The 25942-nt window shown below is 41.5% G+C and overlaps 2 protein-coding genes across 3 annotated transcripts in view; both read left to right on the forward strand.

Annotated features, from left to right (window-relative positions):
- The window catches only part of MRE11 (MRE11 homolog, double strand break repair nuclease), a gene marked incomplete at its 5' end in the record, with an annotated part of 36957 nt that extends 19820 nt beyond the window's left edge, over positions 1–17137 (forward strand). The window contains 8 exons of the mRNA XM_006018648.3: positions 54–227; positions 2778–2840; positions 5787–6018; positions 7226–7309; positions 12228–12286; positions 13082–13146; positions 13958–14036; positions 14839–17137. Coding sequence (XP_006018710.1) covers positions 54–227; positions 2778–2840; positions 5787–6018; positions 7226–7309; positions 12228–12286; positions 13082–13146; positions 13958–14036; positions 14839–14892 — 810 coding nt within the window. The remainder of the gene's footprint in view (positions 1–53; positions 228–2777; positions 2841–5786; positions 6019–7225; positions 7310–12227; positions 12287–13081; positions 13147–13957; positions 14037–14838) is intronic.
- Positions 17138–20712: 3575 nt separating this feature from the next.
- Positions 20713–25073, forward strand: GPR83 (G protein-coupled receptor 83). 2 transcript variants are annotated; one of them, XM_006018629.2, is made up of 4 exons: positions 20713–21257; positions 22540–22665; positions 23438–23571; positions 24386–25073. In XM_006018629.2, the coding sequence occupies exons 1-4, from the start codon at positions 20871–20873 to the stop codon at positions 25008–25010; spliced, it is 1272 nt and encodes a 423-aa protein (XP_006018691.1). In that variant the 5' UTR covers positions 20713–20870; the 3' UTR covers positions 25011–25073. The 2 variants fall into 2 exon arrangements, with proteins under 2 accessions (XP_006018691.1, XP_025053682.1); XM_025197897.1 differs by lacking the exon at positions 22540–22665.
- The last annotated feature ends 869 nt before the right edge of the window (positions 25074–25942 follow it).

Raw genomic sequence — 25942 nt, forward strand, 5'->3', positions numbered from 1 at the left:
ACGCTGTACATTTCACCCATGCATTTTTTTTTTTTCTTTTTACTTCCTGAAAGAAAGTGCAACTTTCACTTTTGACTGAAAGAGGAATGGGAGAAGCAGTACAAGAGTTTGTGGACAAAGAAGAGAAAGATGCTATAGAAGAATTGGTGAAATTTCAGTTAGAGAAAACACAGAGATTTCTTAAGGAACGTCGTACTGATGCAGAGGAAGAAAAAATAGATGAGGAGGTTAGTAATGAATAACTACTTACATTCTTAGGAACAACCAAGGCATAGACTAGAGTGGAGTTGTTCATCTAGTCCAATCCACTGTGCACATATGTAGGTTGTGCTATTCCAGTACTATTCCAGGCAGATACTTACCCTGAAAGCTGTCGGTGAAGGGGATTCCACAACTTTCCTGCGCAGCTTGTTTCACTGTCCTACTGTTCTAATAGCAAGAAATTATTTTCCGCAGATTTAACCTAAATCTGCTTTGCTGCAATTTAATCCCATTGCTTTGTGTCCTGCCCTCAGCAGTTAGTCTCACATTTTTCTTGATTTGCAGCCTTTCAAATATTAGGAAACCTCTATCATGTTCTCTTCCCACCCGCAATCTTATACTCACCAGAAGAAACATACTTAGTCCTCTCAACTTTTCCTTGTACAGCTTGCATTTCAACCCCTTATCTCTGTGGCTCACCTTTGGATTCTCTACTTTTCCACATTCTTGCACTGCAGAATCCAGAACTCCACACACTACTTCATCTGAGGCCTAACTAGTGCTGAGTAGAGAGTGGTATTATTACCATGTGCATCTTCTGTACTGTTAACACAGCCCAAGATTATACAGTAAAATCTTTGTTATCCAGTATTTAAGTAACCGGAGACTCTATTAACTGGAATTTTCAGCCAGCTGGCTGGACGTAGGGAGGGGGGCAAGCTTGCGTGCTACTGCTGCCACCCACCACCCTGCACTGTGGCTGCTCTGAGTGCAGCCACCATCCCCCCCAGCTCCGCATTATCTGAAAAATGCTGCCGGGTTATTTCAGATAACTTGAGTGAGAAAAAATTAGCCATCAAAAAATTAGTAAATACAGCAAAATCTTTGTTATCCAGCATCCCCAGGGTAAGCAGATTGTCGGTTATGTAAAAATTCCAGTTAAGCCTGTGATCCACCAAATCCTTGTATTCTCAGCCATGCTACTGTGTAGCCTATTATCTCCTGTCCTGTATTTGTGTTTGGCTTTTCTTCCCTAGGTATAACACCTCTTATCATCTGTCTTTGAATTTCATTCTGTTGTCTGGTGTCCAATTCTTCAATTTACTAATAAGTTCCTTTAGAATTCTAATCCTGCATCCAAAGTGTTTGCAAGCCAGTGTTGTTTTTCCTGCAAACCAGATCAGCAAGCTCTCTCCTCCTGCGTCCAAATCACTAATAAAACAAAATTTAACTAGTATGGAACCCAAAACCAGACCCCTATGGAATCCTTCTTGAAACATCGTGCCATTCTGACATTGATCCATTTATCTCTCTGTTACATTCATCAGTAGTAGTGTTGCTTCTGTTCCTCATGCAGCTGTGGATTGTTTCACAGATTTATTTTAATGGGGTGGACTAGAGCAAAATAATCTACATTATTAAACTTTCTTCACTTTGATTATAGAAGAAAACTTCTAAAACATCTTGGGTTTTCAGGTTCAACTGTATTACCAAGATAGGTAAAAAAAAAAAATTAAAAAAATTGTTTCATATTTGTAAAAAAAATAATGTTGCTCTTTATGATCAGAGTAGCCTTCCTGGCAAAATAATGTTTTTCAATTCTGTTCAAAATGCATCCAGTACAGGCAGTCCTCGACTTGCAACGTTTCGAGTTACAACGTTTTGCACTTACAACGTTTATAAATTGACACTGTTTCAACTTTCTGATGTCAGTTTTGACTTTACAACGCTTGATCCAACACTGCATCGCCCATCTCCTTTGAGAGCATCTGTCCAAACTTCCCTGGACACTTTTTATTTTTTTTTAAGAAAGCAGACAAGGCTCCAAAAAAACCTACAGCCAAGATTCCTGAGAGAACTCCAGCCAAAAACCCTTCCAAAAGTCTAACCAAGAACCCTTCAAAAAGTCCATCAAAGTCACGTCAAAGAAGTCCTTCCAAATCAATATGATTTGCTATTTACAATATAAATACATTAACATAGCTATATTACTCATCTATAACTGATCGAGTACAACATTCTGGGTTATTTTTGGTGAAAATAACATATTGGACCTTGGTTCAGGAGCCAGTCCCCCTTTTATAACGTTTCCTATGGGAAAATTAGTTTCGAGTTGCAACATTTTGACTTAAGATGAGGTTTTCAGGAGCCAATTGCGTTGTAAGTCCAAGGACTGCCTGTATAAACCAAAAGATTGTGTGGATTACTTTCTGAAAGTAGTTTATCTTACCTTTTAAAGCAAAAAGCTCTTTTACTTGCTCTATTTTACATTGGGGGTTGGAAACATTTCCAGTGGCAGGTCAGAATAAGCCAGCCTGGGTCTGAGGTGGGCTGGCACTAGAACTGCTTCTTCCTGCTACCTGGCTGTGTAGGCTGTGTCAGGCAAAACTGCTTCCTTCTGCCAAAGCCCTGCTGTCTAGTCTCACTGCGATGTGGTCAGTGCCTTCTGCTACCAAATGCTATCAAATCCACATGGCTTCATGGACCATTGGGTGCTGATCCCTGTTTTAGATGATGATGTACAGGAAAAACTGTTTGTTTGTTTTTTTTAACTTATTTTGTTTTCTGTGATACAGGTGCGAAAATTTAGAGACACCAGAAAAAAGAATACTGAAGAAGAGGATGAAGAAGTCCGGGAGGTAATTACCCTGAATTGCAAACCTAGGGTATAGTGAGTACTTTGCATAGGAATATGGGACTATTATTTTTTTATTGGAACATAAGTATGTTCCCTAATATTCTGTGTCAGAAATATCTATTTGTTCAAGGAGGATGAGGGACCTGCATCAAGCCTTAGCAATTTCTATGAAAATGAGATTCCATAGTCTCTCATAGAATACAGAATAGTAAATAGCCTGAAAACATTCTTGTGTATGATGTCTGTTAACCTGCAGATTGCTTTGGTTTCAGAAACTGAACAAGCACAAAAACATTGTGAGCTTGATCTTGAATTTTTATTAAATTACAGGTAATTTCTTTCTCTCCCCATCTTTCATCCCAAATAATTATCTTAATAATTTAAACAAAGTAAAATCTCAGACTCTAAAATTCAGATCAACTATCCATTTGGGTTGAAATAATTTTCTCATGAAAATCAGAAGTATTGACAATATTCCATAGTAACTGAAACATTAATAATTACAAACATTTAAAGACAATCGGCTAAAAATATTTTGTTCACAGAATATAATTTGCTTGTATTTGTTCCGTTTCCTTGGTTTATTAAAAAATCTAAAGTGAAATATCCATTAGTTGTTTATTCAGGATGTATTTTCTTTTCTGCTCCTTGGTTCCTCAAACCAGCTTGATTGAAGCCACCAGCTGATCAGAAAGAGAGGTATCATTTTGGAGACAGTTGCAGAAAAGAAGCAACCTTAGCTTCATAAAATTTAGATAAGCAATTACGAATTTCCAAGAAAAACCTGACCAATCCCAGAAGCAGTGAATATATATGTCTATTATGAGCTGTACTTCAGGCAAACTTCAGATTCCAATATCCATTTATTTTTAAAGGAAAAAATAAAACCTGTTTAAACTAGAGGTGTACCTATTATATCGGTCACATATCAGATCAGCTCTTATTAAAAGGAAAATGAACATTATCAGCTATTGGCTATTTTGGCCTGTGTAGCTGATAATGTTATGGATAAATGGCACGTGCATGCACGTAGCCAGGAATGCAGCTGGGCAGCTTGGAGAGCAGCGTCCTGCTGGTAAGTTTGTTGTGTGGAGGGGGGCGCGGCATAGGGGAGGGAAGCGGTGTGCGGGGGGCAGATCGAGGGCCCCACGATGAGGGAGGGAATGGGGCAGGCGCTGCTCAGGGAAGGTGGTGAATGTGACCCTGGGAGTGAGACAGAGGCACTGGTGGCTTGTCCAGGGGTTGCAGAGTTGGGAGGGGGCAGCTCCCCATCACTACAGGCACCCCTGGGGGAGGCATGGGGTGGGGGCATGTGCCGCTCCCCCCCGATTTTGTGTGTGGGACAGAGGCGGGCTGCCTGCTGTGGGCTCAGGGGCTGTACCAGCCTCTTCCGGGGCTGGGGGGAGCTGTGTGGGGCAGGTGGGTGGAGGTGGTGGTGCTGGGAGGGGTGGCTATGGGGGATTGTGGGGAATATTGGGGTGGCTACAGCCCCCCCAAGCCCCACCCAGTGCAGCAGTCTGCCTCCACCCCACACACAAATCCAAGGGGGCACATGCCCTTCCATGACTCCCCTGGGGGTGTGCACAGCAGTGGGGAGCTGACCCCACCCCCCCCTTCTCCTGCCATGTCCCCTGGGCAAGCCACCTGCAGCTCTGTCCTGTCCTGCTCCTTGCCTTGTTCCTGTTCACCACCCTGGCTGAGCAGCGCTTCCCCAGCCCCTGCCGCACTCCCTTCCTCACCATGGGGGCCTCAATCTGCCTCTCCCCCCCAGTGCCCCTTCCTACCCCCACCCCCTACCCCTCTACAGACTTACTGGCAGGAGGCTGCTCTCCAAGCTGCCTGACTGCATTCCTGTAAATCAGCTATTGGATCGGTATCGGCCAAGAATATCTTTATTGGTGCACCCCTAATTTAAATCATTTAAGTTGTTTCATCACCATAATATTTGACTTGGAGTCTAGAACTCTGCCTGTTAAGTAGTATTTCAATTTACCATTAAGATGAAAACTAGAAATATAATCAAGTCAGGAGTCACTGCTACCCCATAATTCTCATTTTTAGTATATATGGCATGCTAGCTCCTAAGTCCATAATACTTAGGAAGTCCAAGTTATTTCTATTACTCTTTCATGTAGTTGCATCTGTTATTTAAGGCCCTGCCTAAATTAAAAAGGGGAATGCAGTTGACTTGGGCAGAGGACAGCTGTATAGACAGATTACTGGAAATCCTGTACTTCTCTTAGCAAAAGAGTGCTTTTTTACAAATACTAGGAGAGTCAAATCTACTTATGGGTCAGTTTTTTCACTTCCGTAACACAGTAAGTATAGTGGTATCTGAGGACTTACTATTTATTCCAGTTTAAGGAGGACTGGACCCTGATTTTTGTTAAAATTGAAAAGACAAATTTTAAAATTTGACCCATTCAACTTTATTCCAGATTATATTTCATATTTTTTTCTTTCTCTACATTTCCTTTCCCCCAAACATTCTCTCATTCCTGTTTTATTTTTTTATTACTACATTTATTAGATTGAAGGACAGTTTAATAACTCAACTTATTTGGCTTTGAGACTTAACTATTTGCTGCACACACTTGAAAGTAGAAAAATAACCGTATTATGACTGAGAGAAAACATTTCAAACTACTGTGTGGTGTGGTCACCTAATAATAAACTGTGAAACAGACTATTATAAAAAATAGTTTTGCAGACTTTTTGAAAGAAGAAAAGTGTTTCATAAGCAATCCTGGCTTTGTATACTAAATGTGACTGTGACATGGCTAGGAAGAAGATTTCTGTTTTCTAAACTGATTTACACCACAACTTGATGCCCTTTAGTTGTTGTTATTGGTCCCAAAACTGGGATGGTATGACCATGTCATTACTATTCAGCTCTGGTGTACTTCCTTACTAAAATTAAATATTCTATGTTTATCATTCACTTCAGGCAATGACCAGGGCTAGAGCCCACCGATCTCAGGAAACTGTTCACACCACTTTCTCTAGTGATGATGAACTTATGGACACGAGAACAATGGAACAAAAAGGTAGTGATGACTCGGATGGTGGCTTCTCCATCTCTGCAACAACCAGCAGAGGAAGAGGGCGAGGAAGGACTCAAGCAAGAGGTACAAGAGGACAAAATGCAGCCACAAGAGGAGTGTCTCGAAGAGGAAGAGGTCAGTAGTGTCTTATGTTTTTTGTCTTGTAAGAATTAGAGGTTTCTGTTGCAAGTCTTTTCAGTGTTGCCCTAAAATAATGTGTAGCTTGGCTGTGTCTGATTTATGCACTTTAAAGAGTTTCATTCCTTCCCTGTTGTTAAAAGCTGCAATAAGGCCCCAGTTGTACAAATGGATCTGCTTGATGCAAGCCTCCACTGTTTTCACCAGGCTCAGTATGGATGCCTTGGGGAGCCTGTGTTAGCAGATATGATAACAGGATCAGATTCTATCATTTGAAAGGAGAATGGGTATTTTAAAAAATGAAGTGGTTAGGGAACCACAGATTGAAAGACACTGTGCATGTCTACACATGCATTTACTCTGGCCTAAATTTAAAGTGGTGTAAACTAATCTGGTGTAAACCCTCTTGGATTGGGGTCTACACGTGCAATGATTAAGGAGCAGATTTGCACCCAGTTTCTTGCAGCCCTGCACTAGGCCCCTGGCATCACCATGGCTCCACTAGGCTCCAGCTGCAGCTGCCAGCACCCAGTAACCATCTTCAGAAGCCATCCCCACTCTCTGCTCTCTGGCCAGCCCTTTCCTTGCCCAAGAGCAGTGTGCCAAGCACAGGGACAGTGTACAGCAGCTCTTTCCTTGGCCACTATGCCTCGCTGCCCTATGGCTGCTTCATCCCCTGCCCGTGGCAGTGACAGCTAGCACTCCTGCTGGCCTTGCTAGCCCACTGTGCTAACTGCCGCCCGATCCACAGCTGTCTTGCCTCACCCGGCTCATAGTGATCACTTGCCTGGTTGCTGCTGCCACTGTCGCCAGCAGGGACACCATAAGGGGCTCCATGATGCCACCGCAGGGGCTGCTGACGCCCTCCTGGGTCTCTAGCCCTGCCGCCTCTGGGCCTGGCACTTTTTTGGATGTGCATCGTCCAGCACACCTGGGATGATGAGCCGTGGTTTCTGCATGACCTGGGCCACCTTCTGGGACCTGCTCCAGCCCCATCTAGAGCAGCAGGAAATGGGCATGTGCCCAGTCTTCCCCACAGACACCCAGCTGGCCCTTGCTGTGCTGAAGCTGGCCACACCTGCCAGCCTCCAGGTACATCGGACACCTGTTCCAGCATGGGCAGGGCCACCTCTTTAGAACTTGTAATTATTGTGGGTGTGGTAGACCTGTGAACAAAACTGAAGATTGATTACTTTCTCTACAGGAAATACTAGCCAGGAGTCATCCAGTAGCAGTAGAACTTACAAGCCTATAGCTACGCCTACCAAGAATATGTCTATCTTTGATGGTATGTTCAAAATCAGCATGGCGTTGGCGTTTTTCAGCCTCCCCCATTGTTACCTACTTTCAAAAAGCCATAATGAAGTTAACTGCTTTTATGATGCAGTATCTTGTTTATTTTCCTTTCCAGTAGTCAGAATTCAGCCATCGCAAGGAGATTATTTTGGCTGTTATGAAGTGGAATAATAAAGTGTGAATGGGGTTCAAATGAACTTTGAGGGTTTCCACTACCATCTTTCAGCTCCACTTAACCAAATGAAATAAACTTCTTAGGGTATAGACAGGCATGACATTTCAAACATGTGAGTCTTTGAAACACTTTAAAGGGCAAGCTGAACAGATGCTCGTGCCTTCTGAAGTCCTCCAAATATGATCTTGTAGGAAACATATAGAATCTAATGGATGAAAATGCCACTAAGCACTAATGAGTGCAAATAAGCCAAGCTTTATAACAATACTTGTGGACATATGGCAGATGCAGTGGTGAAAATGCTAGGATCCTGATTGTTAGATGAGGATAAATCTAGAGTAACTCCCGCAAAGAAAACAGTATTCAGGTTTACCCAGTGTAGTTCAGATGAGGATTGCTGCCCTTGAAAAGGGCATGAAGAGCAGAATACCCCTACCTGCTACTCTGTTCCTTTCTAGCACTCCTTAGCAAACTCAGAAGGATCATGTTTTTAACTTAACTCTATTTATTGTCAATGGATTAGCAGGATCTTTTATCAACAAAATGCCTACAGAACAACCACCTATCAAATCAAGTTTTTACAAATTAGACGTAGTATTAGAGATAACCAGTGCCAGGGTTTTTTAATATGGTTGAGCTCAGGTCACCATGGTTTATTATGGAAATGAGAACCAGATTCTATTCCAACTCTTGAGTGCGTAAGTCATCTTAAGCACCAAAGTGTCACTCTATTCTACCCCTATTTGAAAAAAACAGCAAGTGCATAAGTGGACTTAGTGACTCCAGTGGGTGGGTGGTCCGCATTGTTTTTTTTGTTAGTCATAGAATCATAGAAAATTAGGGTTTGAAGGGACCTCCAGAGGTCATTTAGTCCAACCCCCTGTTCAAAGTAGGACCATCCCCTACAAGATCATCCCAGCCAGGGCATTGTCTATCTGGGTTTTAATAAGCTCCAAGGATGGAGCTTCCACAACCTCTCTGGGTAACCTGTTCCAGTGTTTTACTGTCCTCCTAGTGAGAAAATTCTTCCTAATATCCAACGTAAACTTCCTTTGCTGCAACTTGAGACGGTTGCTCCTTTTTTGTCAGTCATAAGGATGAAACGAGAGTATTACAAAATTAATAGATTAGGATAGAATGACATTTAGTCACCTACAGCATCTAAGTCACTTAGATGCCTTATAATAGAATCATAGAAAAATGGGGCTCAAAGGGACTGTAGAAGGTCATTTCCTCCAACTCCCTGCTAAAGGCAGGATCATTCCTCTCTCAAACTGTCCTGTACAAGTGTATGTCTAATCTGTTTGTGAAACTTCATGAACAACCCTTTTGTACAGCTACCAGTTTCAAATCCCCAAAACACCATGCTCTGCCACAGGGGCTGGAGGTACTCTCAATGTACTGCTGCTACAAGGACAGGAAGTAGTTTGTTAAAATACGTTTGAGAGATCCAAGGAAGAGGACCATACCTCTGATGCAGAGGAATGCAAAACCCCCCATAGTCCATGTCTGTGAGTCCTCTATTAACACTGTGCGCCCTCTGCTAACCAGTCATGGGGAACTCCTAACAGAAGTTGCAAAGAAGATGCATCTACTCAACAGCTATATTGCCTCAGTCTTCACAAAAAAACCAAAACTGAAGCTGAAGCCAGACAGCTAATAAGGAATATCTGGATAAGGAAGGGGACAGGCTGAGGGAAGAGCTAACAAGAGACAGTCAGAGAGCTTTTGTTGGGTCTGAATGAATTTAAGTCATCAGGGAAGGATGGACCTCATCCCAGAGTACTGAAAGAACTGGCAGAGTTCTTTCAGACCCCTTAGCAATGATCCTCGTGAGGTCATGGGAGATGGGCCAAGTACTAGAGGACTGTTAGAGCAATGGGGGCAAACCTTTTTGGCAGGTGTGCTACAAATTAGTCCCTTGCCATCCCCAAGGGCCATTCAGATCCCCTTCCCCTGTGTGACAGGTCCACAGCTGACGTAGCCACTATTGGGTTGTGTGCATGCCCTGCTCACCTGGTCACGTTGCACCTAGCCTTCTCACCCACAACAATTTTTTGTTGTTTTTCCAGATGAACCTTCACTTGCGAGGAGGTGGTATCTGGTTCTCTGCCAGCCCTGGTGTGATCATGTTGATATAGCTTCTGTGAGGCTCCTCTTCCCCTATATCGCACCCCTTTCTGCTTGGGCGTTATAGCCGAACTCTAGTGACGAGTTGGGTGGCAATGTGATTCTGTTTTCTTTAGATGCCCAATGAGCATCAGATCTGCGCACACCGTGCCTGTGCCTCTATCTTGGGAATTACAGCCAAACGGATAATATAACATAAATAGCTTGTGCCCGTCAGCCAGGCAGGGCAGTAATACCTTGGTGCACTGAGCTACCCCTCTCCTGGAGCGTGGGTTTAGTTTGGTGCTCTGGACACCACTTCTGACCCACCAGGTTGAGCTCCCTATACCTCCTGGCAGGTTGCCTCTATCATGTGGGCTCTTCCTTTTCTTGCATCTGGCAGGGTATTGTGCAGTCCTGGATCAGCCCATGCTGTATCTGAGCATAGTCCACTCTCCCACCAGTTGTCTGTTGCATCACTTCTGTTCCACAGGCATGCCTGCTGCTTCCACTGTACTGGAGAACCACTTTGCTGTGGCTCCTCTGGCTGTTCCTCTTCCCAGTTCCTTGAAGCTGCCCTTTCTCTTTCCTGTTTGACCTTGGTCACCCAGCATGGGACCTTGGGTGACGGTCCAGTCACAGCAGCATCTGGGGCAGGGTTCTTCCCATGCCCCAGGCCCATGCCAACCACCTGGAGCTCAGTGAGTTGGCAGCTCGGGCATAGCCCTGTCACACCTGCCCAATGTGCTGCTCTGCTTTCTGGGGGGGCGGATCTGTTCTCCCTGCTTGACTTGCTGCTTTATTTTCTGCTTCTTGCCTTACCTGCCTCTGCTGCCTGGCCCCTCCTTCATCTGCTGCATGCCACACACACGGACTGTCTGTGATATTTGTGGTACCTTTGCCACAGTTTGGCCACCACTGTTCCAGAGGCCTCCCACACCGCAACTGTCTAAGACTCCCTAACTCACTGCAGGAGTAATCAGGTGCCCATGCTGCCTACAAAAAGAAGCAAGCAAGATCATTTAGCGCAGACTTTAGGCTGACTTGGTAAGAGTTTTGCTATATTCCACAGACATTAAGTCTGTAGCAAAACATGGTCTAAAACATCTCTTGATAGAGCTCATATGTATGCAAGCCCCCATTAATTGTTGGTTGAAAATATCTGCAAATCCAGTTTTTGGTTTACAACTTTGTGTTAAAGATGTATCTACAACTTCATTTTGAGTTTAGAAAATAAATCGACCTGTAAGCATCTCAGTGCATTTGGGCATCCATATACGCATTTAGTCTGAGTGTTCTTGAACATTGTGTTGTTCATATAGTAGTGCTGATTCACTTCCTAATCTGATTAACATTTTCTGTCAGATAGTACTGCACGGTATCAGCGATACAAAAGATCTAGGCTAGTCTAAGCACTGATCAGGAAAATGTGTAGCGTGTGGATTTTGCTATGAATATATTTGTTGTCTTGGATAGTATGGTAGATGGGAATGGGGGAATCGGTGGTTAATTCAGTTTTGATGTCTTGTGCTACAAGAATTAGATTCAGAACGCCTTAGTATAGAAAGCATGCAACATAAAATACAAGAAAAGAATTGCCTAGATTACTTAAAATAAGAGCACTGCAAATACATTCTGACAGGTTATATAAATTAAACATTGTGTTCGATAGATCTTGTCTATCAGTTGAACACAATGTTTATTGATATAGTCACAGTTTTAAAGCACTTTGGAAGCCTACCAGTGCCTCAGTCATTATAATAAAATACATTCTAAATACCTATATATTTTGGCATTTGATTTTGTTTTTATTGTACAAAATCAGAGCTCCTCCTGCTCCCTTAGCTCACCAGGATATGGGTCCTTAAACAGAAAAACAGCATCCCTTATGATTATGTGGAGAAGTGATATAATCCAGTAAATGACCATTGTACATAAAATGGTTTTATTTCAGAACTGCTATTACTTTCTGAAATACCCTTGTACATTCCCTAACCTTTGTCCTCTTTATCTTGAACAGTGTAATTAAACTTTTCTCAGCTAGAATAGGAAGCTTCTGATAATGGCAGATTTCTTTTCGGCTTTCTGACCCCAGCAGAGACTCAGTTGCTACTTTACTCTTTGTTCAGAGAAGACCTAATCTTGTTTAGTTTTGATTTGTCATGGAAGAAACTGTAAAGGAAGTCTGGAGGTGGAATGTTGTGTGAAATGACCTGATCATGTAATAAATTATGGGTATTTTAGATCAGTGTTTCTCAACCTGTAGGTTGCCAGAATATTTGAAAGGGTTGCGAACAGACTTTACAAATGGATTAACAAACTTTAACAATGGGTTCTTCTTTAAAGGAGAAAAACATGGGGAAACCCTGGCTTTTCCCTTGCAGGCTGGCAGAGTTCCAGACTGCAAGGAGCTGCTTTATGCCCCCCCCCCATGCCTCGCACACAGCTCGCTGCCCCATGCACACCCCCGGCCCAAGCACTGGGGAGGCTGGGGCCTGGGCAGGACGGGGGAGGCAGCAGCTTGGGACTGGCCATCAATGTTTACAAATGGGCCCTGGTACAAAAATGGTTGAGAACTACTCTTTTAGATAACACTTGTGATATGTTTTCATGTGCTTTATTTTAGCCTTTAAATCTTCAAGGCAACAGCCTTCTCGGAATTCATCTGCTAAGAATTACTCAGAGGTGAGAAAAACTATCTTGTAAAGTTGCAATACTGCTGCCTTTTATAGTGTTCTAATTATCTGCCCTTTTCAAGCAAAAACAAAAATATTTGTTTATTAGATGTATATGCTACCCAAAAATGCTCAGGGAAGCTTACAGTAAAAGACAAAATCATAGAAAATTAGGGCTGGAAGGAACCTCAGGAAGTCCAGCTTCCTACTCATAGCAGGACCATCCCCAACTATATCAGTCAAGGATTTGTCTAATGGGGTCTTAAAAACCTCCAAGGTTGGAGATTCCACATCCTGTCTTATAAAAACAGAATAAAATATTAATATAAAATTAGTATAACAAAACACCACCTCTGAATACCCCAGAGGTCAAAGATAGTCCACCCCCTCCCACACCCCACCCTCTTCTGCTCTTCTTCCTCTTGCCTAGGAGGGCATCTGGCTCTGCCCAACACAGTCTCACTTTCCAACCCTTATTCATTTCCTCCATAATAGGTAAACACTTCCTTCTCACATTTTTCTCCCATCCTTATCAATTCCTACTCTCCTGCTTCATAACTGGTAGAGACTTTGTCTCTCCCAAGACCATGCCTGCATCTCTCATTGGGGAGCTGTTGCCGTTTCCAAAATGGACTCATCTTCCCCTTTTCCCAAAGAACCTCACTGTTCAATTTAAATAATTAAAATAAGAAATACAATAAACTTTCTGTCCCTTGAGCTTCACACTTCAACAGGGTCTAACCTGAGCCACAGTTCTAGCCAAAAGCAGTAGATATTAAATATCATCTGTTTTATATTTTTCCAGCATATTGTAGATGATGACTCAGATGTGGAAGAAATTCCTTTTACTGCTTCTAAAGTAAATCAGAGGTTGGTACATTTATTTTTATAATGGCTTAAGGACTTTTGGAGGTCTTGTAAACCATTCTGGTATGTTGCATATTTATTGGATCACAGCACTTCATTTTTGTCACCATCTATAAAGCGCTCCATTAGCTGAAATTCACTTTTTAATCATTAGAATTTCTCATTTTTATTTCTAATCACATTTCACTAAATTTAAGAGCAAAAATAAGTTATGACATATGACACGCACAGACGTCATAGTGTTTGAGAGATTGAATTTCATTTTTTTTAAACTACCACAACAGATTTCAAGGCCACTTAAAGATGTGAAAAAAACCAAAACAAAACTGCTTTTCTTTTACCTTGGGGCACTCCCATGCCAAGCACAGTGCATGTCCAGAAGAGGCCCAATCAATATCTGTATAGATTGCACGCTTCAGCAGGGCTTTATGGCACTTTTATTTATAGTTGATTGAAACTACAAAGAAGATCAGATATTTTTGTTGTTGTTAGGCCAGCTTCTATTGTTTTTACTGGGATTTGATGGGTACTGAACGCTTTGGTGATAATCTCACCAGGTAGTATGTGGCCCAGCTGGGAGCTGGTCTTCTGAAAAACTGGCACCACCTAATTTTCAGCAGGCAGCTGATTTTCAGTCTTTCATTAATACCTCATTTGTTACATTTATGTATGTGCATTTTAATAGGAAAGGGGGAACTACAAATAATGTTTTTATAACATCTGATCCAGTCACTCGGGAAATTCACTAGAACATCTGGTATGGATGCCATGTTCTGTTATGATTTTATATGTGTTTCTGTTTATAACCATTAAGGGTGTCAAGTACATCTACATTCAGCAAAACAGGTTCTCAAAGCCAGATGAGTAAGGGAGTTGATTTTGAATCGGACGAGGTACAGTATGGCTTTTGTCACAGTTTTTCCAACTTATTATTGCTTTGCAAATTTCTTGACTAAAGATACGTAGTCAGAATAACAGCTAATATTTAGTCAGGATTTTTTTGGTATCCATTTCTAATAGTACTATGTTGTATATTAAAATTAAGTGAACTAATTTTTCAGTTTAACTTTTTTAGCTCTTAGGAACCACAAAAAGCCATAACTGAAGTTCATAACCATGCAAGTTAATATTTGGCAACCCACATCCAAAAAGAAACGGTCTTGTTTCCACATGTACATTTACTGCAACGTAGATTCATTCAGTGCTTTTTGCAGAGTACTTGTCTATGTTAGGGTTTAAATTGCGGTACATCGTCTCAGTTTCTAAGTAGCTGATGCTATTGCAGTATCACAGAACATAGTTAATTGTGATGATTAGTATACAAGCAAATAAGAGTATGCCATAATTTAGTTCCGGGATGCCCCAAAAATATATTTATGTGTACCTCCTGCCTTGAGCTAATTTGGAAATAAGAACTGATTTGATTTTGGAATAATTATTCCAGTCCAGTTAACTCTAGCCTGATTACTGCTTTATTTGAAATGTCATTGTATTTACAGTTTGTCCATGAATTGCATTTATACTCAAAGTGATGAATAAGAACTAAGAAAATAAAATAATTAAACCTACCTACTGGAAAAAGATTAAATAAAATGACCTACCAGTGTTCTAAATTGATCTCGTAATATTTGATTTTATTCAGCACTTTTTAGTATTTAAAAAAAAAACCCAACTATTTACCTTCTTAAATTACAGGATGAATATGACCCCTTCAAAAATACCACTGTATCAAGAAGAAATAGAAGATGATTCTGGTTTCATTAAATAAAAGAATATTGCAAAAATTGTGAAGAAATAGGAAATACATATGCAATGTTTTATATAGCATTTTACCATAAGTTATTTTTTGCCTTAATGTTTCACTCCTTGTATGAAATAGTAGTTCTTAGTGATACTGTGAATGCAATGTGATTTAGGTGTTGCATTATTAGATGCGTCTAACAGTAAAAACTACTTTTTGAGAGAGAATCCCTAGAGTATTTCAAAATGTTTACTTTGTAAAACTTCTTAAGGTTTGTTTGCATCTCTGGAATGTATATAAAAGAATTCTGCCTTCCACAAAATGTATTAATCTTTTTTGAATTTTATAGAGGAATAAATTAGAGCAATGGTGCTTGACCTATGTTTGACCCACAGGCCAGATCCAACCCCAAAGTGATTGGATCTAGCCTACAGCACGGGGGATCAATGGCAAGCAGCTTGGCCTGGCACATCCCCTTTGCTGCCCTACACTGTTCTGCTGATCTCCGCAGCTCTTCCTGCTTTTACCTTCCCCTCTTCCCTAGGACAGGTGTAGTTTACTCTTTCATTCCTCTTCCTCTGACACAGACAGCCACCTCCCTCCCCTGCTGGAGAGGAATGATGGCCTATGATGTAGTTGGATCACAAGCACATGGGCCACTGCTTTAAAAGGTTGAGCACCACTGACTAAGAGCAATATGCAAAGTTTTGCAGGCATAATGGGAATTGCTTTCGCTTTTTTGCTTTAAGAGTAGAGAGGCCTGAGGACCCGAAATGCTACTTGTAGCGTTAAAAGTATTGCTGCCAGACTTAGACATATTTTTAGCTTTCTGTGAGAAGCTACACTATATCTATTGCAAAATGTCACAAAATATAGAAATGCTTTTTTTTGCTGTGCAGTTCTAGAAAATGCCAGAGGCTTTAAGTTGACTTGGGCTGGCTACTTCTATCACTCGAATGAAATATGTAGGCTAGCTGTTTAAATGAGATTCTCGGAGAAGTCAACATGAGTTTTGCTTGCATAAAGACTCAGGCATTAAGACAATACTGGGCAAAATGTACTTACCTTTTCTAGCTGAAATTTTTTCCTACATCTTTTTTTTTCAGTATTCCCAATGAAACCTCACAGTTTTCAGCAGAGCTCTCTTCCAGTGGGACAAATTCTAGACTAGAATAACATGATCACAGTATGAAGCCACTGTAAGGTCACTTCTGATAATTTTTTACTTCTTTCCAAATGGCCTATCACATTGAAATATCTGAGATACTGCTAGTATAGCCTTCAGTGGTTTAGCACTGATAATGTGCAAAGCCTTCATGGTTTTCATTGGGCTGTGTGGTCCATTAGTCGCCCCTGATTGACTGACTTATCTGCCCCCCCAGTGGGATGTCAGGAAGCACTCTACTACATACAGTAATTATCAGGGGAAATACAGAAGCTTGGACAGTTCCTGAAGTGAGGTAGAGCTTTGCAGCTGTGTTGCCTTGGCTCTGCCATCATGAGTCTGCATTTGATCCTGCAGCTATGAAACCAAGTAAACTTTTAAGATCTGGAGTACTTTGTGGAAATCATCAAATACTGAATGTAGCCCACAAGACTTGTAGCATTTACAAAGCAATCTGTTCCTTGGGGGCAGTAGTGCTTACCCTTTTGGCCCCATGGTCTGGATCAGTGGTGCAGGGTCAGTCTAGTTGCCTGCCTACCAGATCTGGTCTGTTGGATAGATCCTGCATGGGGTCAGTGTGGCCCTGCACTACTTGCTGCTCTGATTCAGCCCCGCACTGGTACGTGGTCATGTTATCTGGCTCGCAGAAATCCCCCAGTTCTGGAAATTTGGGAGCAGGGGAGTGGCAATTAATGCTGCTACCACTCTTCCACCACCAGATTTCTGGACTGTTGAGCCCTCCGAGTCATTTTGGGGAATGAGGAAATGAGCTGATGGTCTGATTCTTCTTCCCATTCGCAAATGGCTGTCCTTGTGCAGCAGTCTTGCCTGTCAGATAGGGCTAGCAGAGAAGTTTATAGCAGCAAACACAGACTTTTGTGGGGAGCTAGATGCTAAAAGCTTTCTAACCTACATTCAGTCTAATTATTAATAATGTTTACCAGATGTAAGTTAAAATGTTTCTTTCACAAAAAGCCATTTACAATGTTATGTAAACAGTGGATGTCAGCTGTATGGTGCTGCTAATTATTTGCATTAGATCAGAAGAATGTACATTTTATATATCTTGCTAGCCAAATAAAATTTCCTACTGAAAATAAATAGATTCCTGATTTATTTAAGCAAAAAATGTCATCAAAAAAGCATGGTTGAATGGAGCTCCTTTTTTTCTTACAGTCCAGGCATGCCCCAGGTCATCAGGGAACTAACACTGCATCTTTTAGGTGGTTTGCCTGTTTCTATATGGGATCAAATGCTTTCCAGTGCCTCTCTTCATCATCATTTTTTAAATAAGGTTTCCTTACCTAGTTGTAATTCATAGTGGGTATGTGTGTGCTACAAGAACATATTACCCTTCTCAAGTTTCACTAGGGAACACAAAGTTATTACCTGGTAATGCCACAGGAAGTAAAGATAAACCTGCCTAATATTTAAAAAAATTAACAGTTTTTCTTAACAGTTCTAGATATACATACTTTTATATAAAAATGCTGACTGACGGTGTAGTCTGTTTTGGCCTAGTAATAAAGACAAGGCCTTCTCAGAAACTGCTCAGTGATGTATTCAGCATTACTCAGGGCATCTTCTGTCACACATATGCTTTGTGTTCTTATTGCCAAAATGTTTTCCTTTAAAAAGTTAATAAAAACCCAAAGAGATTCTAGCGATATTTATATTCACTGATGGCACAGTGAATGGCAACTCTTCCCGAATGGCACACACCAACTGCAGAGGCTTCCTCAGCCTGATGAAGGGTTTTTAAAACCTGAAAGCTTGCTAAGAAATTTTTTTTCCAACTATTTAAGTTGGTCTAATAAAAGATATTAGATTCACCCAAGCCCTTGTTTGCCTTATTCCTGTGATGCAATTAACAGGCTGAATCATCTTTTTCAGGAAATTTGACTGGCAAGGCAGACAATACTGGGAGCAGAGTTTTCTGAAAGACGGATCATAAGAAACGAAAATGGCTTTATCAGCTGCTTGGAAAAATGCCAGAGTGATTGATACCAAGGCAGGAGGGGAAATTAAAGAACAATTGGGTTAGGGAAATAGCCGGCTTCAAACACTGCAGGAGATTTGTGAGAGACTTGATCTGGTTTGATACTTTTGATTTAATGAACAGTTCCCCAGCTGCCAAAGCTAGGAAGATGGCATCTATGGTCAAAACAAATACTAAATGAGAGAGTGGGTTGGAAGGGGAAAGTAGAAGTGGGGTGGAGGGTAAGAGTGAGACCAGTGTGCATGTTAAGGGGAATATAGAGAGCTGGAAGATTCCTGGGGATGGTTGGCAGAAGGGAGGGCTGTCTCTGTCTGTCTGTTGAAACTATTGAGACAGAAACAATCTGGGCTTAGGGCTAGAAGTTTTGTAGAGAATATGAAGACAAAGTTATGCATTCAATGTGGAACTGTCCAGTTTAACTCCCCACCCTCTGATCTTCCTAATGCATGGGACTGTTCTCTTCCCCCTGCACTGTCAGTGTACACTGAGCTGCATAGAAATGCAAATGCCAAGTGTTCTGTCCAGTCCCAGGCAAAACTGAACCAGGTTTTTGCCACCCCATTTTAGCTCTTGTTCCCCTGGTCCTCATTAAATCGAACTGTCAAACTCTTGGTGTATTCCTGCTATTGCCAAGTCAGGGGAGCATCCTGCTTGGCAACATACTTAGACATTTTTCACGGACCAGAGAATTCTGAATCGGCTACAGCTAGATTGTTCTTTGCCGCCCAGATGGTGAACAGTTGCAGCACTCTTGCCAGCTTATACCCTGCTCATTGGAAAGCTTCCTTTGACGTTGCTTACTGTGAAAAGAGTTCATATGGAAAAGTTTGCAGGAAAAAAGCAGCACGCAAATAAGCTCTGTGGAGGGTTTAACGTTGTCTAGGTAAGTGGTTTCCAGCATGTTAAATTGCTTTGGAGACCATAGGAAGCAGACCAGATGCCCTGCCATACAAATGCCTACTGCTTTGTGGAAATATGGTTTGCACCTTGGAGGTTAATTATTTACGTAATAAGTGCTAAAGAGTTTACTAAGCCTTTGAATTAAGGCCAAGCAAATTGAGAATCCAAACTTGATAGAAGCTCTTGGACACCACTCAATATGAACACTATCACTAGTGTTTTCCATTAATACTGTGACTTGGCAGAGACTGCTCTAGTAGAAAAAACACAGGCAGTCCTCGGATTTATGACACAACTGGTTCCTGAAAACTCCGTCTTTTGAGTCGAAATGTTGTAACTCATAACCAATTTTCTCATAAGAAACAATGTTATAAATGGGGGATTGGTTCCTGAACCACAGCCCGATACCCTATTTTCACCAAAAATATCCCAGAATTTTGTATTTGATCAATTATAGATGAGTAGTATAGCTACATAAATGTATTTATATTGTAAATAGCAATCATATTGATTTGGAAGGACTTCTTTGAGGTGACTTTGCTGGACTTTTTGAAGGGTTCTTGGCTGGAGTCTTCTCAGGAGTCTTGACTGCAGGTTTTCCTGGAGTTTTGTCTTCTTTCTTAAAGTGTCCAAGGAAGTTCGCACAGATGTGCTCCAGGTAGATGAGCATGCAGAGAACTTGTTAGCTGGCATAGCGTCGCATCGGATCAAGCATTGTAAGTCGAAACTGATGTCATAAAGTTGAAACGGTGTCAATTTATAAACGTAAGTGTGAAACGTAGTAACTCAAAACGTTGTAAGTTGAGGACTGCCTGTACAGCAGTAATCCTTCCAAGGAGAGAGTCAGGTCTGCAGACTATTAGGCAGAATCTAACTCTAGGAAGTGTTGGTCTCTAAAGCTGTGTGTGTGTTTGTGCGTGCGTGTGCATATACCTACATGCAGGCATATACCTACTCTTGTCCTGTGATACATGAAATTAGATATACTCTTTCTGAATATTCAACACCTGAATATGTGTAAATAACACACCGTGTGCACATAAAACCTCAAATATACAAAATCCAGTTTTTATTCTTTTGACCACGAGGAAAAAGAGTTTCCAATAGGAAGCCTGGCTTCCATGTATGTGAGAGAAAGCTTTGGAAGCGATAATAAAAAATGACCTTTTAATGTGTAGGCTTGAGCAGTTTTATAAAAGCCCCATAACATTTTGGTTCACAAAGATAAAAACCTATGAATTGAGTAAATTGACTTAATGTTGTTATTCTCTCTGTTTTATCAGTCTCTAGACCCTGTTACTATTGGATACAGTATATGTTGCAATGCTGTAAACTAGCTGAATCTAGTCTATAACACATTTTAAAATTATATCTCTGAATTGTAATCTCTCCTGGAATATGGCAGGCACAGTGTACATTTTTGAACTGCACAGAATTTGCATAAAAGCAGCAGCTACTTATGCAAGTCAGACTGGAGGTCAGGTGCTTATGACTCAGTGGATAGATAGATGTGTCTGTCTCTCTGAACACAGATGGAGTTATCTTACAAATGTAGGAGCATGGAGCAAAGCCCAGGGGGAGTGTGTTCCTGCACAAAGCAACCACGTCAGAGTAGAACTAATATGCAATCCAATGGGCAGAGATTCTGGTAGCAGCTTTCATGTGATGGGAGCTTGCCTAAGATATAAAAGTACTGACAAGCAGAGAGAGAACAGTATATCCCAAGTGAAGGGCAGCAGTGTGCTGGGGCTGTGTGTGCTTGCTTCATCTACAATAATTACCACGTTCTATTTTGAGACCTGAAGATTGCTTGCGCTAAAGAAAGCAAACTATTGATCTTCAAATCTCCCATCGATGGGCTCGCAGTGCAGTACTGTAGATGAGTTATTTCTAAACCTGAACAACGCTGCAGCTTATCAGACATGGTTTCTCATTACATCTGGCTCTCTCTCCCATCTTTAGTTAATGCCTTTGAAAAACCAGGTACATCACCCATCAATGGAAGTTTTGAAGGAACTCTTGGAATCCCCAACATCTCGAGTTTCTTTTCCTGGGATAACTACACCCTTGCTGAGTGGCAGCACTTTGTGGGCAGGAGCAGATATGGAGCAGAGTCCCAGAATCTGACAGTGAAAGCCCTGCTGGTTGCGGCATACTCCTTCATCATTGTGTTCTCGCTCTTTGGGAACCTCCTGGTGTGTCACGTCGTGGTCAAGAACAAGAGGATGCAATCTGCCACCAGCCTGTTCATTGTAAATCTGGCCATGGCAGACATAATGATCACGCTTCTTAATACTCCCTTTACTTTGGTAAGACAAAGCAGCAAAGGTCTCTTCCCTCTACCTTTCCTTTAAAATGTGAACTTTGGTAAGAGAATTACAGAAATGGCTTAGTATGTGAATCTGCTTTCTAGGTGATGACAAAAGGTACCATTATTAAAGATGCAATATGAGCTTTCAGTGATGCTCAAAGAATTCTTGTCCATTAAACAACCTTTTTTACTCATCCTATTGTTGGCAGTTAAGTTTTTCCTAGTCTGTCTGTCCACTTCCAGTGCATGCATGAATGTTCTGTAGAAATGCTTGTTAGTGATCTTTGCAGTCAATTTAATTAGTCTTTGGTAAATTTAATGTTTTCTCTGATTTTATATGATTGATTTGAAAATCTGATGTTAATAATAAAAAGATGCATGGGCTTAAGGCAAAAGACATTGTCAGCACAATATAAGCAACAATAACAGTGCTGTTTAACAGCATCTAGTTACTGTTTCTTCCTTGAAGAGTCTGCAGTACAATAATCCATTGCAGTCTAATACATAAATAAATATACAACACAGTATAATTCTCCCTTTTAACAATGGTCAATGATCATATCCTTCTACATGATTTGGTGAAAAGATATACTAGCTTTGTACCAGCTAAGGGATGCTTGGTGATCTTTGTACCCAGCACAAACAGCTGCAAAGGAGGAAATGACTTACTGACAGTTCTTTAGGTACAAGGGAAATATTCTGAAGGAAGCAAAATAAAAACACCAGAAGTCACTTCACCATACTGATCTGATGCAGTTGCTGGATCAGTAAGTAGCATCAGAACAGTTGGACTGCCAGATCAGCTCCTGATAGCTCCAATCTGTTTAATGCCCTGTTGCAGGTTTCAGTAATCAGCAAATCATTTAAAGAAGAAAGAGTAGATAAAACAAATAGGATTGTGTTAAACTAGTGATTTTTCAACCAGGGTGCCATAAGATCCTTTTAAAAGTACCAGTGGGTACAAATGCCCACATGTGATTCACAACATAAACCCAGAGATTTCAAATAGGAATCCATAGTGTCAAAAATATTCTGAGCTACTGTGTTCTGAGTTTTCTGTGACCAAAGAATTGCTTTAATATTGTTCCATAATCAAAAAATGCCCCAAAACAAAGAACTGACACTTTCTGAAGGGGTGGCTTGAGTCTGAAAAGGTTAAGAATCGCTGTGTTAAACAATTTGTAGCCTGCAAATTCCATCCTTTGGGGAAGGAGGTAGCAATAATGCATGTGACAGGTGCCTCAAAAGCTGACTGTGTTCCATCGTGGGATTATTCCTAGGCTCGTTTTGTGAACAGTACCTGGATCTTCGGGAAACAAATGTGTCACGTCAGTAGGTTTGCACAGTACTGCTCTCTGCACGTCTCTGCCCTAACCCTCACAGCAATTGCAGTGGACAGGCACCAGGTGAGACTGCTCTTAAGTCTTGATGAACTGGAAATGCTTGCTTTAAAGCAATGGCTAAATTGCATCCTCTTTATACCTCAGATCTCAATGAACATAGTGCCAGGTATGTAATGAAATGCCAGTGTGATGATGTGTTTTTTTTTCTTAACTAGCTCTCAGATATAGCAAAAGGGGTAGTAAATACAATATAGTGGAAGTTAGATGGGACAGTAGAGATGGTCAGAAGCCCAGGGACCTGCCAGATGAAGGAGGGATTTTCTTAAAGGCTTTCCCAATGGAAAATTGAAATTTGCAGCAAAAATAGTGAAACTTTGTCAAAAATGTAATTTTGTAAAAAATGCATTTTCTGTTGGAAAATTTTTGAACCAACTCCAAATGTATTGTCCCCCACAATTCTCTGTCTTGCTTATACAGGAAGAATGAATGTGAAAGTTTTGTGCATCTCCCCATTATTTATCCTGTTTAATTAGATCCAACCTGCAAACGGATGCACAGCTGCGGAGATTATGCCTGCATAGAGCACCTCTGAAGTCGGTGCATTGCCCTAAAGTTGCAAACCCCTGGAAGCACCCTTGCTTACTTTACTCATTTTCCTCAGTGAAAATAGTTCAGCTTATATCATTAATTTCAGCTTCTGTCACTTGAAGTCAGTTGGAGCTGTGTATAGTCACTGGCCACGCAGCACCTGGCCAGTCAATGTGCATGTTTACTGCAGTAATTAAAGCCGGGAGAGAAGGTGCAATTTTCAGAAGTTACTGTATATTTCCCACAGGTTATCATGTACCCATTGAAACCTCGCATTTCCACTGCAAAAGGCGTTGTCTACATCTCAGTTATCTGGATCATGGCCACCTGTTTCTCCCTCCCGCATGCTATCTACCAAAAATTATTCACTTTTGAATACAGGTAAGGATGATCCCTACTTGCAGTCTGCAAAACCAGATGCATAGAAATGATAAGTTGGTAGATCATTGAAGGGCAGAGGCTACACTGATCTGTAATTGACCTAGAGACTTGACCTATAATTTGCAGTTTACACTATGGTTGCCTTCCAGTTCTTATTGTATTTGTATTCTATTACTTAGTTTTATTCTTCTTATGATTAGCAAGACAGAGGCACAGCTCCTCATTTGGTAAAAATTGGCCTTGACACCAGCCAGAGTCTCCATTGATTCAAACTACCGCTGGGAACCAGAAACTCATGGGTACCGATTTAACTCCTGCTCTGCTTTGTATCTCTCTCTCTGTCTTTGGACAAGTGATTCAGTCTCTCTGTCTCCATTTCCTCTTCTGTAAAATAAGGATGTTAATACCTACCATATATATGCTCAGAGATTTGTGCTGAGGATTATGCTTGTGAAGTGTTTTAACAGTAACATTTTTATAAGAGGTACATTTTTATTACAGATGAATTGATGGAAGGCAGAGAGATGTTTATAAGGGCTTTGCACAACTACCAGCTGCATAAAAAAAGCATTTTATAAGTGCACCATAATATCATAAATGACTATGAGAAATTATTCTTTCTTCACTTCTAGGCTACTCCATGGGCCACATCCTCAACTGGTGCAAACTGGCATAATGCTGTTGGACCACATCAATATGCACCACTTGAGGATCTGCCCAACAGTGTTCTGTCACATGTCCTCTCCCTTTCTAATTTCTCTCTTATCTGATACCAGGCTAGTTAATTCATTGTCATTGATCCTCTTATTTACAGTGAAGAAGTTATCCGCTGCCTGTGTCTCCCAGATTTCCCTGAACCAGCTGATCTCTTCTGGAAGTATCTGGACCTAACAACCTTCATCTTGCTCTATGTTCTGCCCCTTTTGATCATCTCTGCTGCCTACCTAACAGTGGCCAAGAAGCTTTGGCTGCGCAATGCTATAGGGGATGTGACTACAGAACAGTATTTTGCCCTTCGTAGAAAGAATAAAAAGACCATTAAGATGTTGATGTTGGTAGTTGTCCTCTTCGCTGTTTGCTGGTTCCCATTAAATTGCTATGTCGTCCTCCTTTCCAGCCAGACTATTCGCACCAACAATGCCTTATACTTTGCTTTTCACTGGTTTGCAATGAGCAGCACCTGTTACAACCCCTTCATTTACTGCTGGCTCAATGACAATTTCAGGTTGGAACTGAAGTCTTTGCTCAACATGTGTCAAAAACCCCCTGGGCCAAAAGAGCACAAGCATCCATCCATGGTTCCCTCCTATAAAGTAGCCTGGCCAGAAAACAGCAACTGCAAGAAGTTTCAGGTCTCCCACGGGCTTCCCTCAATCTCTAATAGCCAACTGGGGAAGACAGACATCTCTTCAGTTGAACCTATTGTTGCTGTGAGTTAAATGAGGTAACAATATGAGTGGTTGTGGGGGAAGTATCAGGATTCACCAAAAACTGAAGATTTACTACAGGGCACAGAAAAAAGTACATTGTAAAAGGCCCCTTTGAGCAGGTAACTCTGACTCACAGGAGGCAATGCACTTCCACCAGAAAGAGTATGCACAACCACATCCAGCCAGAATGAACTCTTACAGAAGAAGTATAAAGGACAGAAATACAAATATCAGTAGGAGTACAATTCTCACAGACGAACTGCTCCCTTTCTGACCTCGAGCTCAAGGGAAATCTACCTAATAAAAGATGAGTTTGGGACAAAATTTCATAAGCTGGCTGAACACTAAGCAGCAAGGACTGAACACTGGTATGAACTTTATGGTACTCTACAGTCTACCTGATTCCTGAAATTCTTCCTTCACATTACAGGTGATAATGACCCATCTCCCTTCTGATAGGTTTTGATGTCCCAGTTAATTGTGTGTTTGCTACCCTATAGGAATTTCTCTCCCCATCCAATTTCACAGCTCCCCCAGTTTGTCATCATTGCTGTGCATGCTTCCCTCCCCTGACCTGAATTCATAGACATTAAGGGTTGGAAGGGACCTTGGAGGCTCATTGAGTCCAGCCCCCTGCCCCAGGGGCAGGAAGTCAGCAGGGATCATAGGATCCCAGCAAGATAAACATCTAAATGTGTCTTGAAGGCGTTCAAAGTGGGTGCTTGAACCGCCTCCGGCGGCAGTCTATTCCAAACCTTGGGGGCTCAGACAGTGAAGAAATTCTTTCTTATGTCCAGCCTGAACTGGTCACAGTGGAGTTTGTGACCGTTCGATCTTGTCATCCCTTGGGGTGCTCTGGTGAACAGACGTTCCCCCAGATCCTGATGAGCACCCCTAATAAACTTATAGATGGCCACCAGATCACCCCTGAACCTGCACAT

Source organism: Alligator sinensis, unplaced genomic scaffold, assembly GCF_000455745.1.
Source record: "Alligator sinensis unplaced genomic scaffold, ASM45574v1 scaffold116_1, whole genome shotgun sequence".
In the NCBI taxonomy this organism is placed as follows: Eukaryota; Metazoa; Chordata; order Crocodylia; family Alligatoridae; genus Alligator; species Alligator sinensis.